This window comes from Erinaceus europaeus, chromosome 14 (assembly GCF_950295315.1).
Source record: "Erinaceus europaeus chromosome 14, mEriEur2.1, whole genome shotgun sequence".
Lineage (NCBI taxonomy): Eukaryota > Metazoa > Chordata > Mammalia > Eulipotyphla > Erinaceidae > Erinaceus > Erinaceus europaeus.
Window position 1 is genome coordinate 66,616,188 of NC_080175.1, and position 18,551 is coordinate 66,634,738.

At 40.5% G+C, this 18,551-nt stretch overlaps 1 protein-coding gene across 1 annotated transcript in view; it reads right to left on the minus strand.

Moving 5' to 3' along the window:
- Nucleotides 1-7,641: 7,641 nt before the first annotated feature.
- The window catches only part of SLC2A2 (solute carrier family 2 member 2), a 35,212-nt gene continuing 24,302 nt past the window's right edge, over nt 7,642-18,551 (minus strand). The window contains exons 7-11 of the mRNA XM_007517897.3: nt 18,096-18,283; nt 15,649-15,753; nt 9,286-9,387; nt 8,424-8,627; nt 7,642-8,328 (exon numbers count right to left, since the gene is read on the minus strand). Coding sequence (XP_007517959.2) covers nt 8,128-8,328; nt 8,424-8,627; nt 9,286-9,387; nt 15,649-15,753; nt 18,096-18,283 — 800 coding nt within the window. The 3' untranslated portion in view covers nt 7,642-8,127. The remainder of the gene's footprint in view (nt 8,329-8,423; nt 8,628-9,285; nt 9,388-15,648; nt 15,754-18,095; nt 18,284-18,551) is intronic.

Consider the following 18,551-nt stretch of genomic DNA (forward strand, 5'->3'; position numbering starts at 1 on the left):
GCCAGGGGCTCGAACTGGGATCCTTAGGCTGGTCCTTGCGCTTTGCACCACCTGTGTATAACCCGTTGCACTACCACCTGACTCCCTCCCTCTCAGTTTCTCTCTGTCTTATCCAATAAAAAGGAGTAAATGACCACCAGGAACAGTGGCTTCCTAGTGCCAGCACTGAGCCCTAGTGATAACCCTGGAGGCAAAGAAATAAAAAGTAATTTAGGTAGAAAAGAAGTCTGATCTGAAGAACTAGTCTGACAAGAGGTATGAATTAATTCAGATACGACAGACATTTTCTTTTAAAATTTTTTAATCTTTATTTATTTATTGGATAGAAACAGAAATCAAGAGGGAAGGGGAAGATATAGAGAAAGAGAGACAGAGAGATAGCTGTAGCACTCACCACCGGCAAAGCTTTCCCCCTGCAGGTGAGGACTGGGGGTTCGAACCTGGATCCTTGCGCATTATAACATGTGCACTTAACCATGTGCACCACCACCCAGCCCCATGACAGACATTTTACATCAACTAAAAAAAGCTAATATGCTAAATCTGAATTTTAGTGAATTGTAAACTTGTCATGCAATAGGAGAAAATATATTTTATTACCTATTTGGGTATGTGCAAATGTATAAAACAGATGTGTGAATTTTTGAGCACTTTCTGAGTGTGTCAGTTTAAGCAAGTTGGCTCTAAGTGAAAGATTTAGCAACATAAATAATAGTTGGTTTTTTTATTTAAGATGTTGACAGAGAGTGAGAAAGAAAATAAACCATAGCACGGAAGCTTCCTTCAGTGGGGACTGGGCTTGAACCTGGGTTATGCATATGACGTGACAAACACTATCTAAGTGAAATGTTTTGCCAGACCAATTAGTAGGTTTATTTTTGTTTGTTGTTTGTTTGTTTTATTAAGTCAGTGAAAACCTTGGTAGTTGACTTCCCAGAAGCTAAGATGGATAATGTCATGGTGGTAACAACAGCATAACAAAGCCTTTCGCCATATAAGTCCTTTGTTTTCAAGAATATCACAAATGGAACTAATTGAGTTATGAAATGATAGTTTACTTAATATTATTGAGATGATTACTTTCAATAGGTCTGTAAATAGTTTATGAAGATGAGTAACATTGGTCTTTACTTACTTATTTATTTATATGTTTTGCTAGTAGGGATATCACTGGGGCTCAGAGCCTACATGACTCCACCATTCCAGGCAGTGCTTTCTCTGCTTTTTATTTTTTAAGTTATATTTTAATTATATTTATTTATTTATTGGATAGAGACAGCCAGAAATCAAGAGGGAAAGAGGTGATAGGGAGAGAGACAAAGAGACACCTGTAGCGCTGCTTTACCACTTGTGAAGCTTTCCTCTTGTCACAGGTGGGGTCTGGGGGCTCAAACCCAGGTCCTTACACATTGTGAGGCGAACGTGATAACCACTACACTACGGAAACTGCGGTTCCTTACACATTGTAACATGTGCGCTCAACCAGGTGCACCACAACCTGCCCACTCTGTTTTTTCTTTCTTTCTTTCTTTCTTTTTTGTAGAGGTTGAGAGACAGAGAAAAAGAGAAGGAGAGAGAAAGAGAGAGAGAGTGAATGAGAGACACTTGCAGTACTACTCCACAGCTAATGAAGCTTCTCTCCTGCAGGTGGGAATCAGGGACTTGAATAGTTTTCTCTACTTATTAATGACACAGTATTATCTTTACATCAGTAATAAGAAAAAGTAATGATAAAATTGACACTAAATATTACTTCACTTTAGCAATAAAATATCCATCTACACATATTTCTCTGGAAAATAAATTGAGTATTAACCCAATATGTTTCAGTGAGATGAATTTCAAAAATAATGACTTTTTAAAAAAGGATGATTAAGTGGGTCAAGGAGATAGGCAAGTGTAAGACACCAGACTTTTAGTTATTTATTTTTTAATAATTTGCTTTATGTTTTCACTTTGTTTATTTTGTTTTTAATAGGACAGAGAACAGTTTAGAGGGGAAAGGGAGATAGAGAGGGAGAAGACCTTCTTCACCACTTGTGAAGCTTTCCCCTTGCAAGTAGGGACTGGGGGCTTGAACCGAGGTCTTTGTGCATTGTAATGTGTGCCATTAGCCAAGTGTGCCACCACCCAGTCCCCACACTAGATTTTTAAAAAAATATATTTACTTATTTATTCCCTTTTGTTGCCCTTGTTGTTTTATTGTTGTAGTTGTTATTGATGTTGTTGTCTAGGACAGAGAGAAATGGAGAGAGGAGGGGAAGACAGAGAGGGGGAGAGAAAGATAAACACCTGCAGACCTGCTTCACCACCTGTGAAGTGACTCCTCTGCAGGTGGGGAGGCGGGTGCTCTAACCAGGATCCTTAAACCGGTCCTTGCGCTTTGTGCCACCTGCGCTTAACCTGCGGCGCTACTGCCCGACTCCCCATACTAGAATTTTTATCTGAGACTCAATAGTCCTAATTTCAATCTCTGGTACCACCATCATCCAAAAGTAGCAGTATTCTGGTCTCTCTGCCATTAAAATAAATAGACTTTCAAAAAATAATAAATTTAAAGTTGTGATACAGAGTTTTTAAAATCAATTTTGTGTGAACTAATAATGATCATAAGTTATAGATCTGAAAACTTTTTAGACACTGAGCATTTTTGCCTTGGGGAGAGAGCATTGTAGTTAAGCAGAACTTGGAGTTGATGTATTGCACCAAAGTAAAAGGCTCTGGAGTGGGGGGGGGGTCAGTTCCTAGAATAGGCTGACAGTGGACCTAGTGGGAGTTGTACTGTGTGCAAAACTAAGAAATGTTATGTATGTACAAACTATTGTATTTACTGTCAACTGTAAAACATTAATCCTCCAATTAAAAAAATGGTTAAGCAAAACAGCTTTCATGTCTGAGGCTCTGAGGTCCAACCTTCAATCCCCACCATCAGCATAAACCAGAGCTGAGCTATGTCTTGGTTAAAAATAAAATAAATAAGGAAAACATGGCATATTTTGTAAAAACTAAGTTTATATTATGTTTTTCTTATACAAATTTATAACAAAGCATGAAAGTATATTACTTTGGGATAAAACTTATTGTGGGAAAACAAATATGAAAACAGAGAAGGCAGTAAAATCCCCAAATGTCCAATATATGTACTTAGTATACATATATATTTATTATATAGAGGGTAATTTTGCCCACGTAACTATACAAACTATTAAACTATACAAACTATATTACGTATACAAAGTATTAACATATTTTTAGTAGTTATGGCAAGTGACTAATTACAATAACATTTAAATTCCTTTGGATAGTGGATAGCAATTTGGAAATGTCAGTTTGAAAAACTGTCTTTTCCAGTCAGAGTATAATGAAAAGTCTTAGACATCAGCTTAAAAACTGAAAACCATTTACTATTTTTTCTTTTCTTTTTTTTAAAGAATTTATTTATTAAGGATAAAGAGGAGAGAGAGAATCAGACATCCCTGTGTTACATGTATTGCTAAGGGGTTGAACTTGGGACCTCATGCTCGAGAGTTCAATGCTTTATCAACTGTGTCATCTCCCAGACCACTACTACTTTTTCCTATTATCTCCTTTGTACAAAAACTATTTGTTTTCAAAATTTATCCTCTTGACTGAAATACAGGTGGCTAAGGAGAGGAACCTTGTTTCTTAAGCTCTGTCTCCTTCACAAAGCTTTAACTAAGTAAGGGCTCGATAAAATATATGCTGAGTTACTTTACAGTTTAAATTCTCATCAAAGGTAATCATTCATTCTTCTCCAACTATTCTGTTTTTATCTAAACTTTAGTTTATTTTTTCAATATTCATAATAACTCTTAGTATTTCAAAAGCAACTGACATTATCTCTAAATGAGACTAGAAAAGATAATGTGACAAGAAATGAGTATATTCAATAAATCAATCCAAGTTTTTTCTGATAAGTAATTACCTACAATTACACACCCAGTGGAGTGTACACATTGGGAAATTTTCATTTTTTTTTCTTTCTTTTTTTTGGATAGGACAGAGAGAAATTGAGAGGGGAGGACAGAGAGAGAGAGAGAGAGAGAGAGGGAGAGAGAGAGAGAAAGAGAGAGAGAGAGAGAGAGAGCTGTAGACCAGCTTCACTGCTTGTGAAACAATCACCCTGCAGGTGGGGAGCTGGGGGCTTCAACAGGGATCCTTGCACGGGTTCTAGTGCTTTGTACTATGTGCGTTTAACCCGGTGCGCCATGCCATTCCAATTTTCTTATAAGTACTCATTTTCTAGATAAAATAAGCTTATGTATGCTTAACTAAAACAAGTTCTTCTTTAAAATTTTATTTATAAAAAGGAAACACTGACAAAATCATAGGATAATAGGGGTACAACTCCACATAATTCCCACTACCAGAACTCCGTATCCCATCCCCTCCCTTGATAGTATTCCTATTCTTTAACCCTCTGGGAGTATGGACCCAAGGTCATTGTGGGATGCAGAAGGTAGAAGGTCTGGCTTCTGTAATTGCTTCCCCGCTGCACATGGGTGTTGACAGTTCGATCCATACTCCCAGCCTGCCTCTCTCTTTCCCTAGTGGGGTGGGGTTCTGGGGAATCAGAGCTCCAGGACACATGGGTGGGGCTGTATGTCTAGGGAAGTCTGGTTGGCATCATGATAGCACCTGGAACCTGATGACTGAAAAGAGAGTTAACATATAAAGCCAAACAAGTTGTTGACTAATCATGTCTCTGTTTTGTAGATAGCTAGTAGGCATATTTTAGTTATATTCCAAAGGGCTCATGACTATACTAGCTTTTTTTTCCCCTGAGTCTGAAATCTGATATGCAGGTGGATCCAAGTTATTGTCTGGGGAGATGATGTCATGGCTGAAAAAGGGACCAGAAAGCTGGATCAGGGAAGAGAGTAGCTCCCAAATATGGGAAAGGTGTATAGATATTGTTGACTGTAACCCCCATCGATTTGATGTGATCTTGGGCCCATATTCAGCTTAGGAGCCTATGTGACCTCTGCTTCCTTGTAGATCTGAGCTCACCTTCTGTGGTCATGAGTAGGAATGTTCCAAGCTGCCCCAATATCATAATAATTCTAACATGCACCAAATTTGAGAGCAGTAAGAACACCAGCGGGTGAGTTATAGCACTTGGCAATAAGCCTTTTCTTTTATGGCTACTGTTACAGAATTACAATGAGATTGTACAAATGTTTTGTGTGTCACCCAGCATCCTGCTTAAAACACTGGCAGGACATGCAGTAGCCTGTCACTCTGTGGCACTGCACTAGCTGGAAGTTGCTGTTTTCCAAGTATGTAAAACACTTTCTGGAATTTTTGAGAACTACCAGGAAAATTTGGTCTTATTCTGTGACTATAATCCTAAAAAAGAAAAAAATACTTAAAATATGTTGTTAGCACTTCATTTTGTACTTAGTATTACTAGAGAAATAACTTTGCATATAGACCTCTTAAAATCACTTAGCAAAGGCAATTAAAAACATATTAAAACTCAAAAAAACAGAGTCTACTCTGGAAATATTAAGTTTGGATTTAGAAATTAGATAGCCCATTATTTCCCAGGATTCTTATCATTCCCTTATTGTTGGGAAATTGCTGCCTAAAGTAAGACATTATGATGTTGGGGCCAGGTGTTGGCACACCTGGTTAAGTGCACACATTACAGTGTTAAAGGACCCAGGTTCAAGCTCCTGGTTCCTACCTGCAAGGGGAAAGCTTCACAAGTGGTGAAGTAGGGCTGCAAGTGCTGGTCCTAGGTAGCTTATATTGAGTGCCCTCTGTCCCAGGAATGCTACCTGCTCTTTAGGACAGCTCTCTGAGGTAGGGCACATGGACCCATTTGCTCAGAGGTCTCCATATAACATTCATAAAAAGCAAAAGGTGGGATGGAGACTTCCATACCATGGTCTCATGACTGAGCTCTTTGATAAGGGGCCTTGCCCACTGTGGCAGCACTGACCAGAGAGCAGATAGAACAAAGGAAGTAGGATGAGGGACCTTTCATGATTCCACAAGGGAGCAGCCACACCCAGAAATGTAACCATACTTTGGACAAGCTAAAGGCAAAGTCATGGGCTTGAAGGTATTAATTAATATATGTAAGGAATTTCTCATATATGATAGAGTACAGTGAAGATTAGTTGTTCTGATTCATATCTAGTTTCCCTAGAATTAAATTCCTGCCAAGTTAATGCAAAGGTAAACAGCTTTGGCAAACAAAACAAGGCAATGTTAAGTGTTTTTTTTCCTCCCAATCTTAAAATTATTTTTAAAAAATACTCATTTTCCATAGTCATAGAGTGAATGGCAAGCAAAAGTCTGTTTAATTATCTGTGTATTTTCAATCTGCCTATTTAGGTAAGGGCACTTAAACAAAAGCAGTGCACAATAAAAGTCAGCAGTGGTAATAGGACAGTTTAGATAGCACCCACCGACTGCCAAGACAAAGAAAGAAGTGTCAAAAGAGATGATTGCTTTGTGTCAGGAACTCAGTCTTTCCAGATAAGGCAAATAGGGAGTTTGATCTAGCCTGGAACTGAAAATTTACAAAGTTCCAGGAGTACATCTCACCCTCAGGAATCTTCCAGGGGCACCCTTTCAACTTAATTTGGACATAACTCAACATTATTATTATTTATAAACAAAACTGTGCTTTGCCTCAGCTTCTCAATAGACTGCTCTAATTTATTTGAAGCTTGAGGAGATAGACAAAATTGCCTACACTACTGTCTGAGTATATATATTTTTAGTACAGTTCAAGGAACCAGGCTTTGTTTGGAACCTAAGCTACACTTTGCCGTAATCCAATTTTCTAGTTTTATTCTCAACTCTGACACCGTCTTCTCAGGTAATACTCTTAGTTCACCTGCATATTAGCTATGAGTCTCAGGCAAAAATTACTAAAGTCATGGGCCCCTTGGAACATACCTAAAGTAGACTTCCTAGCTTCTTTCCACACAAAGACCCCGAATTTCATCTGCTTTCATGCCTACCTTTGGGTTCCTGTTTATTAAACAGTTTGTCCTGATTTATATCTTAATGCTTTTCAGCCACCAAGTTGCAGTCGCTACTGTGATGCCATCCTGACTTTCCTTGGGCAGATGACCTCACCAATGTGTCTTGGAACCTCACCTCCCCATAGCCTTCCCCCACTAGGAAAAGATAGAGACAGTCTGGTGTATGGGTTCACCTGCCAACGTTCATGTTCAACAGAGAAGCAATTACAGAAGGTAGACCTCCCAGCACCCCAAAAAGAATTTTGGTCCATACTCCCAGAGGAATAAAGAATAGGAAAGTTTTCCATGTAGGAGATGAGAAATAGAACTCTGGTGGTGGGAATTGTGTGGAGCTGTTATCTATAATCTTGTCAGTCCTTAGTAAACCTCTATTTAAAAAAAAAAAAGGGAGTCTTGTTTACTTAAGATACAAAAATATTTAACCTAAATATAGATTAGAACCTATAGAGAATTAACAATAGTTTATAACAAATGTTGACATTAATTGATGCCTCTGCTATATGATTATATAAGATTGTTTTAGTGTTGTAATCCATCAAAGACCATTTGGTCACCAATTCCACCCCACCCTTCTCCCAGTACTGAAAAATAATAGACCGTCTACCCCAAAAGTCAATTTCTCTTTATAAACATTTTTTAATGGAGGCAGTAAGTTATCCTGTATGAAAACACAAGAAAAGTAAACTCTTAAACTAAATACAAATTGTATGGCACAATAAAAAATGAATGAGAGAAATTATTAATTTTTACATGAAGCTTACTACCAAACAACAGCATTAATATCTGATACACTGAAATCACTTCCATTTCTGGGAAGTTTTTGTTAGAAAGAACTGAGCTAAGAACATTAGAAATGCGCTTGCCCTTTCTTGTAGCAAATGAATTAGGCTTTTTGGTTTACTTAGTTATAGAGTCTTATCAAAAATATAGTCTCAAACTTAGAAAAATACTTTTGTCAGTAATACTTGATGAAATTTCTAGTCAAAGCCCATAAAGGTGCTCTGAAAAAATAAAGCAACACTTTGCAACGTGGAGAGACACTGTCAGTGAAGAAAACGGAGCTTCCTCTCAGTTCTTGTTCAATTTGAAAAGCAGGTTATCTCTACACAGTCTCCATCCCTCCAAGGAATTTCATTTCTACTGCAGCTTTTGGCTCTGGGGCTGAGCCTCTCTTTTTTCGGAATTCTGCTGCAATTTCTTCAAAGGATTTTCCTTTGGTCTCTGGAACTTTGAAAAATGTAAACAGAGTAAAGCCCAGGACCACTCCGGCAAAGAGGAAAAACACGTAAGGTCCACAGAAGTTCTGAGAAAGAGCACACACAAAGCTCCGGTTAGTGTTTGTGCAGTCCTGCAGCCCACGTTCTGGCTGGCAGATTCCCACACCACCCAGCCACTTACCTCGATGTAGGGAAAGCACAGAGCCACCACGAAGTTGCAGGACCAGTTGCAGAATGCGGCTATGGCCAAAGCAGCAGGGCGCGGCCCTTGGCTGAAAAACTCGGCCACCATGAACCAGGGGATGGGGCCTGGCCCAATCTCAAAGAAACTGACGAACAGGAAGATGGCCAGCATGCTCACATAGCTCATCCAAGGAAATTTATTCTGTGTGTGGGTGCAAAATAAGAAATGCTTCTTTCACCCAGTGGACCCTTCACTGAATTCAAAGGGGACAACTCTCCTGTGTGTGATGTGTTCATGTACATTCATCTACTCAAAACTAACTTATTCTGCCCTGAGTCACCCTGAAGTCATTGGTGTTTCGTGCTACAATATCCTATTAGCTTTTGCTTAAAATTTATGCCACACTTAGTCACTCCTTTCCTGTGACAAAGGCCAGGCAAGGGCCAAGAACCCTTCAGTCTATTCAGACCAAGTTTGCCAGCTGGGACGTATCCCTCCCTATCCTTCGTGAAGCAGAAGATAAAAGTGCTGGTTTGGAGAGGTCCAGGTACTACCCACTGTCATACTGGCAGCCTCTAGAACCTGGTGGGGGCTGAGCTCAGAGCCCAAGCTCTCACCATTTTGCTACACTGTCTTTTGAGGTAACAAGTACAGTTTGCTTGCTGATAATTGAAACAAACAAAAACCAAACAAAACTGAGTAGAGTTTTCTTTGCATTTTACCTTTCTATTTATGCTGTTTATCTGGCATTCTTTCATAAGTCACTCATATGCTTCTGACTTATCAAGCACTTTAAACTTGGAACACAAAAGTACCGTCACATGGTAACTAAACATTCTGGCGCAGGCACCAGACTCACCAGCAGCACAAGTCCCACTGACATGAAGATGGTACAGAAAAACATGCCGCTCATTCCAATCAGAAACAGAGAGCGTCTCCCTGCCTTCTCCACAAGAAATACCTGAGAAAATGCAAAACGGAACAGAAAGTTCACTTTCAAAGAAGCTTTATACAACTGGAAAGAGGCAGTTCTTTTGTCCCATTTTATTTATTTATTATTGGATAGGACAGAGAGGATTGAGAGGGGAGAGAGAAAAAGAGAAAGGGGACAGAAAGGGAGAGAGAAAAAGAGACACCTGTAGACCTGCTTCATAACTCATGGAGCATCTCCTTGCAGGTGGAGAGCGGGGGCTCGAACCTGGGTCTTATCACATGGTAACATAGTAACATGGTAACTTTACAGGGTGTACCCCCTTGTCCCATCTTACATATGTGGAATTGAGGAGGGAGTTGATTTTCACCCCAGATCTCAGTGAACAGAGTTGATTAACATATACCCATTTCCTTGAGTCTTGTTGGATCTGAACAGATGTTGCAAGGATAGAACCAGAGTGCTAACTAACCACCACTCTGGGATGTTCGCTCTGATCACAGTATTGATTCCCACACTGCTAAAAGTACGCCACTAACCTTTCACAATACACTTCCTATATGAAATTTAACAGATACATTTCCTATGTAAATTTCTAATGTGAAGCCTCCCCATCAACGTGACATCGGTTTTTCTTCTGGTAATTAATCCAAAGTTACAAGCACAAAGATTTCTGTGCTGAAGAAACTATCAACAGTACAAATGTTGAGGTGTCAGGTACTCTTATTCCACTTCCTCACTACTAATAAAATCAGTTATCACTCAGCTGAACACATGGAATTTGACCACCTCACCAAAACAGTTCTGCCTTTTACTTCAGTGTTTAAATGTACCCAGTGCTGGGAGTGAACTCTTCATTTGAAAAGATAAGAATTTCAAACAAAAGGGCAAAGTCCTTTCTTATCCTTGTTCAGAAGGCAGATTATGATTTCTTTGGACCTTATAGCATTAATGAGTATGATTCTCAATTAACAAAGGCCAGAGTTTTTCAATGGTGCAACTCGGAATGTTCCTACTCATGACCACAGAATAAGAGTTTGGACTTATAGGGAGGTAGAGGTTTCATGGACTCCTAAGCTGAATATGGGCCCCAGATCACATCAAATCAATGGAGTTTACAGTCAGCAATATTTATACACCTTTCCCATATTTGGGAGCTACTCTCTTCCCTGATGCAGCTTTCTGGTCCTTTTTCCAGCCATGACATCATCTTCTCAGACAATAACTTGAATCCACCTGCATATCAAATGTCAGACTCAGGCAAAAACTAATAAAGTTATGGGTCCTCTGGAATATACCTAAAATAGACCTACTAGCTCTTTCCAAAACGGAAACTCCAAATATTCATCTGCAATATTCTTGCCTTTAGGTTCATGATTAGTCAACAATTTGTATGGCTTTATATGTTTACTCTTTTTTAGCCACCAGGTTCCAGATACTACCATGATGTCAACCGGACTTCCCTGGACAGACGACCCCACCAAATGTGTACTGGAGTTCTGCTTCTCCAGAGCCCTGCCCTACAGGGGAAGAGAGAGACCGGTTGGGAGTATGTATCGACCTGTCAACGCCCATGTTCAGCGGAAAAGCAATTACAGAAGCCAGACCTTCCACCTTCTGCACCCCATAATGACCCTGGGTCCATACTCCCAGAGGGTTAAAGAATAGGAAAGCTATGGGGGAGGGGATGGGAAATGGAGCTCTGGTGGTGGGAATTGTACCCCTCTGGGTACAATTCTCTATGGTTTTTGTCAGTGTTTCCATTTTATAAATAAATAAATAATAATAATAAAAAGATTGCAAGCTCCCCTCTGCCATCCATTAGTGTGGAAGAAATCATGGAATGTGGAATGTGACTCAGAACAGAGTCAGGAAAGCCTCTGTTTTTCCAAGTTCTCATTCAGAACAAAAAGATCATGTTCCTTCCAAGTTAGTGAATCATTAATATATTATTATTGACATGCCTTTATTTAAAAGGATCCATGAGATTCAATAACTTTGGCTACTTTGAAGGAGAGAAATTCAGTGATAAGGGACTGTTCTTTTCGTATAATTTTTTTTTTCTCCCACCAAGTTTATTGCTGTGGCTCAGTGCCTGGTCTACAAATCCATCAGATTTACAACCATCTTTTCCATTTTTTTGGATAGGACAGAGAGAAATTGAGAGGATTGGGGAAGATAGAGAAGGGGAGAGAAAGATAGACACCTGCAGACCTGCTTCACCGCTTGTGAAGTGACTCCCCTGCAGGTGGGGAGCCAGGGGCTCGAACCAGGATCCTTGTACTGGTCCTTGTGCTTCATACCATGTGTGCTTAACCTGGTGTGCCACTGTCTGCCCCCCCTCCGAATATAACTGGAATTTTTAGATGACTTTTCAGAATTAAATATAACTGAAGATGATCTAAATTGGCATTTCTAGGTCTGTAGGGCTAATCATATGACCACCATATGCCAATTAAAGCTTTCTTTTTTTTTTTTGTTATGTCACTCAGTTGCTTAAAAACATTCACAAAGTCAAATGTTGAGTTCTAAACACATAAACAACAACAACAACAACAATCACAAAAAATTCAGTTTCAACATAGCTCGTCCACCAGTAGGGTGAGGAAGGAGAAGTAAAAAGAAACCTGACAACAATTCTCTCATTAGGCATTCTTAGCACTTGGGAGAGCCAACCTTGACAACTGGTGCTTTATTTAGTACGTATTATCACATATAAAATATTCATCATTGTTTCTATGCTACAAAAGTCTGTTGAGGGAGAGCATGTACAAAGCATGACCTCAGGAGACAGAAAGTAAATAGGCCTCAGGCTCCATCCCAGTAACAGGTCTTTACTCTGCTAGCGTGTTCTGTGGGTCCGAAGAGGCTGTCTCAGAAGGCAACTCTGCAGTCACAGCAGCTGTTTTGCTGTTTGTTGTCCCTCCTCCTCCTGCCAAGATCCATCCCTGCTCAGTGTGGTCAGGACAAACCTGTCTTTTGATCCAGGTAGAAAGGCTGACATTTATTGACCACCCGAAGGTGACAGTTAAAAGTCCATTTTAGAAAACAAAAAAACAAGCACCTACGTATGGTGAATACAGCATTGTGACCAACACTGGGAAGCAGAAGCTTTTGGAATATTCTGCACATAAATATGAAAATACACTTGATAATCCTCAGGATAGCTTAAATAACATACATGAGAAAGTTCTGCATGGGGAGTTTTTTGCTTACTTTAATTTTTAGATTACTTCATTAAATATTATTCTTATCAATGTATTGAGTCACTCTTTATAGAAGCTATTTTGGTCTTCAGAATAGTTTATAACCTCTTTCCCTTGTAAGGGAAAAATAATGCTTCCGAAATTTTTAACATTTGACTGTTCAAAAAAAAAATCAGAAACAAGAATAACCTTTATAGTTTTACCATCTCTACTCCATCTCCTCAGAATGTCACACACACTCATGCGCATCATCCAAAGTCATGGCTTTGTGAGGGATCTAAAAGCTTTGTTCAATGATCTAACATCACAGCAATAAAAATTTAATCTATTTAGCACTGCTAGTGGTTTAGATAGCAGCAGAGAAGACTATGTTTATTTTTAAATATTTTCTCTAAGATACGAGGGGGAGAGAGACAGACAGAGAGAGAGAGAGATTTTCAATCAATGGAAGGAGAGGTGCTTAGGCAGATAGTCAATACTGATAGAAATGTCAAACTGGGGCAGGGGTAGATAGTATAATGGTTATGCAAAGAGATTCTCATGCCTGAGGCTCCAAAGTACCAGGTTCAATTCCCTGCACCACCATAAACCAGAGCTGAGCAGTGCTCTGGTAAAAAAAAAAAAAAAAAAAAAAAGAAATGTCAAACTGTTGGCTAATCTCAAAAGCAAAGGAAAAGGAACTCAGGTATTTACACAAGCAGAAAGTCCTCTGTGACCCTAAATGAGTTATTAATTCACAGGTGAGTGACTAAATAGCATCCCAGCTGCTGGGGAGACCTGACTCAGTTAGTGCAAACTCAGTACAGGGCTTTGTGCAGGTAGTGGTTGTTGGTATTGTTGTTATTGTTGGTGTGTGTGTTTTAACAAATTGATAGTTTGTGACAATCCTACAAATGAGTTGGCGCCTTTTTCCAATGTGCTCACTTCCTGTTTCTATGCCACATGTCACATTTGGTAATTCTCACAATACTTAAAACTTTTTATTATCATGATCTGGTCATCTTGGGTACTACAAACTATGCCCACATAAGACGACAAACTTAACAAATGTTTATGTTCTGACCACTCACTCAATCATCTCTCTCCCTCTGCCAGGTCCTCTTAGTTCCTTGAGACACAACAGTATTGAAATTAAGCCCACTTATAACCATACAAGGCCCTCTAAGTGTTCAAGTGAGAGGAAGAATCAAGAGCCTCTCACTTCAAATTAAAAAATAAACAAAACTATAAATGGTTATGCATAGTTAAGAAGGCACATCAACACTCAAGAGAGGCCCCCAACTAAACTTCTTGTGCCAAGTTGTAAATGTAAAAGCAAAGCTTTTGAAGGATTAAAAGTGCAACTCTAGTAAACACAAGAAAGATAAAGTGAAATATTCCTGTTGCTAATATGGAGAGAGTTTGAGTGGTCTACATACATCAAACCAACCACAGCATTCCCTCAAACCTAAGCCCAAGCCTACGACTACAGCTCCCTTCAAGTGTATAAAGGCGGAGAAAGATAGCAGAGATTGGTTCATGACATTTATGTAAAGATGCTGTCTCTGTACCCATAGTATAAGGTTGGTTCATGAGGTTTATGAAAGGATGGGTTTTTTTTTGTCACAGGGTTATTGTTGGAACTCAGTGCCTGCACTACAGATATACTGCTCCAGTGGAGCAGTATATCTCCCCCCCCCCCATTTTTTCCTTTCTATTTTAATTTGACAAGACAGAGACAAATTGAGAGGGGGAAGGGAGACAGAGAGAAAGATAGACACCTGAAGACCCGCTTCACCACTCATGATGTCTCTATACCCAGAGTGTAAGTTTGGTTCATGAGGTTTATGTCTCTGCAGTCAGAAAGTGAAGGTGAAGCAGCATGTGCTGAATGGAAGCTGCAGCAAGTTACCCATATTTTTCTTTCCCTTAATGGGGGAGGGGGGATTAGTGGTTTATAGCTGACAGTAAACTACAATCGTGTGTACATGTAAGTTACCCATAATTAACTGACAGTGCAACTACACTGAGAAGCAGCTTTCTAGGGATTGATGGCTCTCTCTTTTTTTTATTCTCTCTCTTCCTCTCTGTCTCTCTCTCTACCTATCTATCTTCCTTTCTTTCTATCGTTCTATCTTATCTTCTTTTCCCATCAGTGTTTCACTAGGGCTGTGCATCTCCTGGAAGACTCTTCTCCCACCCACCCCCAGAAGTAAAAGAACATGAGAGACAGAGAGGGAGAGATATACAAAGGGAGGTGAGGCAGCACCACATTGCTTCACCACCTCTCCCCTTTGTGTGTTGCTGTCATGAGGTGGTCAGGGGCTTGAATCTGGGTCCTCACACAAGGTAAAATGTACTCTCCACTGGGTGAACTGTCTTCCATTCCCCAACAACATTTCCGAAAGAACCAGTGCAAGTTTTACTACAGATGAAATTCTCCCACAGAAAGACGTTTCTTGAGTCAGTCAATGAAGCAGACTTCCTGTTGGCATAAAGGAAGCCCGCACAGTTAGCCTGCCTCCCTTTGTCATCCTCCATCCTGACCAGGCAGCACCCTGAATCATTAATGAACATGTTTAACACTGTTCTTTAGTAATGGAAACTTTTTAAGTGAACGCAGGTACATTATTTTTAGACAAGATGCTACTGCACACTTAGTAGACTATAGTATAGTACAAACATAACTTAAAATAAACACACACACACACACACACAAAAAAAAAAACAGACACGAGAGAGTGAAAGAGACCACAGCACTGAAATTTCCTCTAGGTGGGGGCTGGACTCAAACCTGGGTCACACGCATGGCAAAGCAGTGCACTATCCAAGTGAGCTACTGTGCTGGCCTTCAAATACAACTTTCACATGCATTGGAAGAGCAGACAATCAGCAGCTCCCTTTATTGAGACTCTTGCTAGATGGTGGTGGTCTGGAGTCTTCACTCTGTGCTGCACCTGTCTGCAGCTTTCCTGCTCTACACTTGGCTCCATACACCCAGTGCACTCTAGCAATCAGATCACATTCGGATCACAGCACATTCTGTGTTAACCTCTGTCTCTGCATTGGAAAACAAGCTAAATATTTACTGAGCGTATTTACTTACCGAGAGAACAGTGAAGAGGGTGTTGACGGCACCAACCCCAATGGTTGCATAAACTGGTTGACTGATTCCAGCCGTCTGAAAAATGCTGGTCGAGTAGTAAAAGATCTGCAAAGTGAGAACCAGCCAGCCTTAGGAAGCAGCTCGGTGCTGATGCTCTAAAGCGATTCACATGTTAACTTGTTCATTTATTTCTTTCTGTTTAAAAATATTTTATTTCAATGAGAGGGAGAGATATAGAGAGGAAAGAGAAGATATATAGAGAGAAAGACCAGAGCACTGCTCAGCCCTGGCTGATGGTGGTGCTAGGGATTGAACCTGGGAGCTTGGAGCCTGGGTCAGGCATGAAGGTCTTTTTGCAGAACCATTATGTTATTTCCCCAGTTAATTTATTATTTTTCTTATGGAACCATGGTCTCTGGAATTCACATGAAAATCATATTTGTCCTTTCCTTCCAGGAAAGGGCTGAAAACTCTAGAACTGAAAGTTTTTGTGCAGGAAAATTCTGCTTCTCAATTTCTGTATTTAATTAAGAGAATTTTGAAAAATGCACAGCACATACAAGAAACACTCAACACATGTATACAGTCCCACTCTTTTTCACAAATTTAACACATGTGTAAAGCCAGCACTAAGATTCAAAGAAATAATTTCATGCCCTCTTGAAGTCCTATTAATGTCTCCTACCAGCCCCTTCAAATCCTCCTAGCTTCTGCCATTGTGAGTACATCTAGTTAGTCTTGTGTCTTGAAAACCACATCGAGGCTTCAGAATCACCTTGCAGAGAATCAACTTATTGTTGTGACTATTTTGAATTTACACCACAGTACTTTAGTGTATCAGTATATAACAATTTATTTGCTCCCATACTGTTGATAATACTCGAATATCTGCCACTTAGAGTGATTGTGCCCAGTGCTGTATGGGTATTCTAGTCTAGTCATTATGAGATTTGTATGCATGTACACCTAGCCATCACAGTGAAAGAGGACAGTGGTCTGGAACCTGCACATGAGGGGCCCAGCAGAGCTGAGCAGGGACACATACAGTGATTTGCTGGACTGTACCACACTCTGGTGCTCAGTAGATGACTCATGTTATCAAATAAGTCGGGTTAATTTATGCTTTCGCCAGTGTGTGCAAGTGTTCTGGTTGCTGTTGCATTGGATCCAGATTTTCCACTAATCTCAGTGGAGATGTAGACATCTGGTTCACAGTCCCACTAACAAGCTGTGTAGCTCCCACTAATAGCCTGTGCGACCCCCCTACAAACATCGTGCACAACCCCCCTCCAACAGCCATGCACCCTCATATAGGGCTTATAAAGACTTTGAGGCCATTCTGCCATCCTGTGATTCTCTCCTTTTCTCCCCTTCCACCCCCTATAAAACAGGTCCTGTTCTGGCATTTCTGTGGTAGGGGGGTGATGCAGGAGTCCCACAACTCCCTGAGGAGTCTCTACACACACTGCATGTAGCCCTGCCCTGTCCAGGCTGTCCTCCAGCCTCAGGCACAACATCTCCAAGATAATCTGACATTTCTAAGTCAGTCACTGGGCTGGAAGCCAAAGGAGGGAGCCTCAGACATTTAGCACCATTCCAGGGATCTACACAGGTGGGGCTGAGACCAGGGACAAGGATTTGCTCTTTGAATTCCACAGTTAAATGGAGTATTAGATACCTGTGAACATCTAGCACTCCTTGAAAGAGTGGACACAACAACGGAATGGTATTCAGCTGTGGGCAAGGGCCAGTTTTTCTTCTGTGTCAGCTGACAGGCATTATTTCATCATTTTTCTCCCCAAGTGTGCACCCACTCTTCCAAGCATTCCCTGTGGATCTGGTGACCTTGCCATAGAGGAAATCCAGCCCACTGGAGCTAGTATGAGTGATTGTCTGATTTCTTGACAGATGTTTAATATTTTCTTCTAGTAGCTGATGGTCAGTGGAACAATTTTAGTCACAGGATCCAAGGAGTTTCATTCCAAAACTAAACATCAGCTTGTTAAATACCCAGTATGGGGTCAGTGAACTGTCAACAACTCAGTTGAGTGGTATGCTGCCATGTTATGTGCCAGATTCGAGCCCAGCTTTCATGCATTGATGGAAGCTTTGGTGCTGTAGTCTCCTTCCCTCTCTTTCTGCCTCTCTGTCTCTATCTAAAACAAACAATAACAAACCACCAAAAGAAAGAAAGAAAGAAGGGAAGGAGGAAAGAAAGAAAGAAAGAAAGAAAGAAAGAAAGAAAGAGAGGAAGAAAGAAAGAGAGAAAGGAAGAAAGAAAGAAAGAAAGAAAGAAAGAAAGAAAGAAAGAGAGAAAGAGCTAGTCTCCCACCCACCTGCCCCTTGTGGGGAGGTGTCCCCTGAGCCTGCTGTGGCCATGCTTTCCCACTCCTCCCCTCCCTCCACTCCCTGGGGTCTCACATGGGAAGGGCTGCTCTTGAACTTACCGCGTTGATCCCAGAGAACTGCTGAGCCATGTGCAGCATCAGCGCCACCAGGATTGGCTGGCGGTGATTGGAGTTGGTGAAGAGTTGGAGTATGGAGACTTTCTGTTCCTTGGCGGCTTCCTCCCTCTCTTTTCTCATCTCAGTGATGTCTTTGCTGATATCAGCGGCTCCTCGGAGTCTCTTCAAACCTGTCTCCCAAAGTGATCAAATGTGCACAACTCAGGTTATAGCAAAACCTTTGCATTTTATTACATGAATGAAAGAGCTTCAGGTCTGCATACAGGTCCTATGTACAATGTTGGGATGACCTCTCACACAAATCCACTTTTTTTGTTTCAAGGTTCTATTAAAAAACAAAAAACAAAAACAAAAACTTCCAATGGGTCGACCTGCCAATGTCCATGTCCATGTCCGGTGGAGAAGCAATTAGAGAGGCCAGAACTCTACCTTCTACAC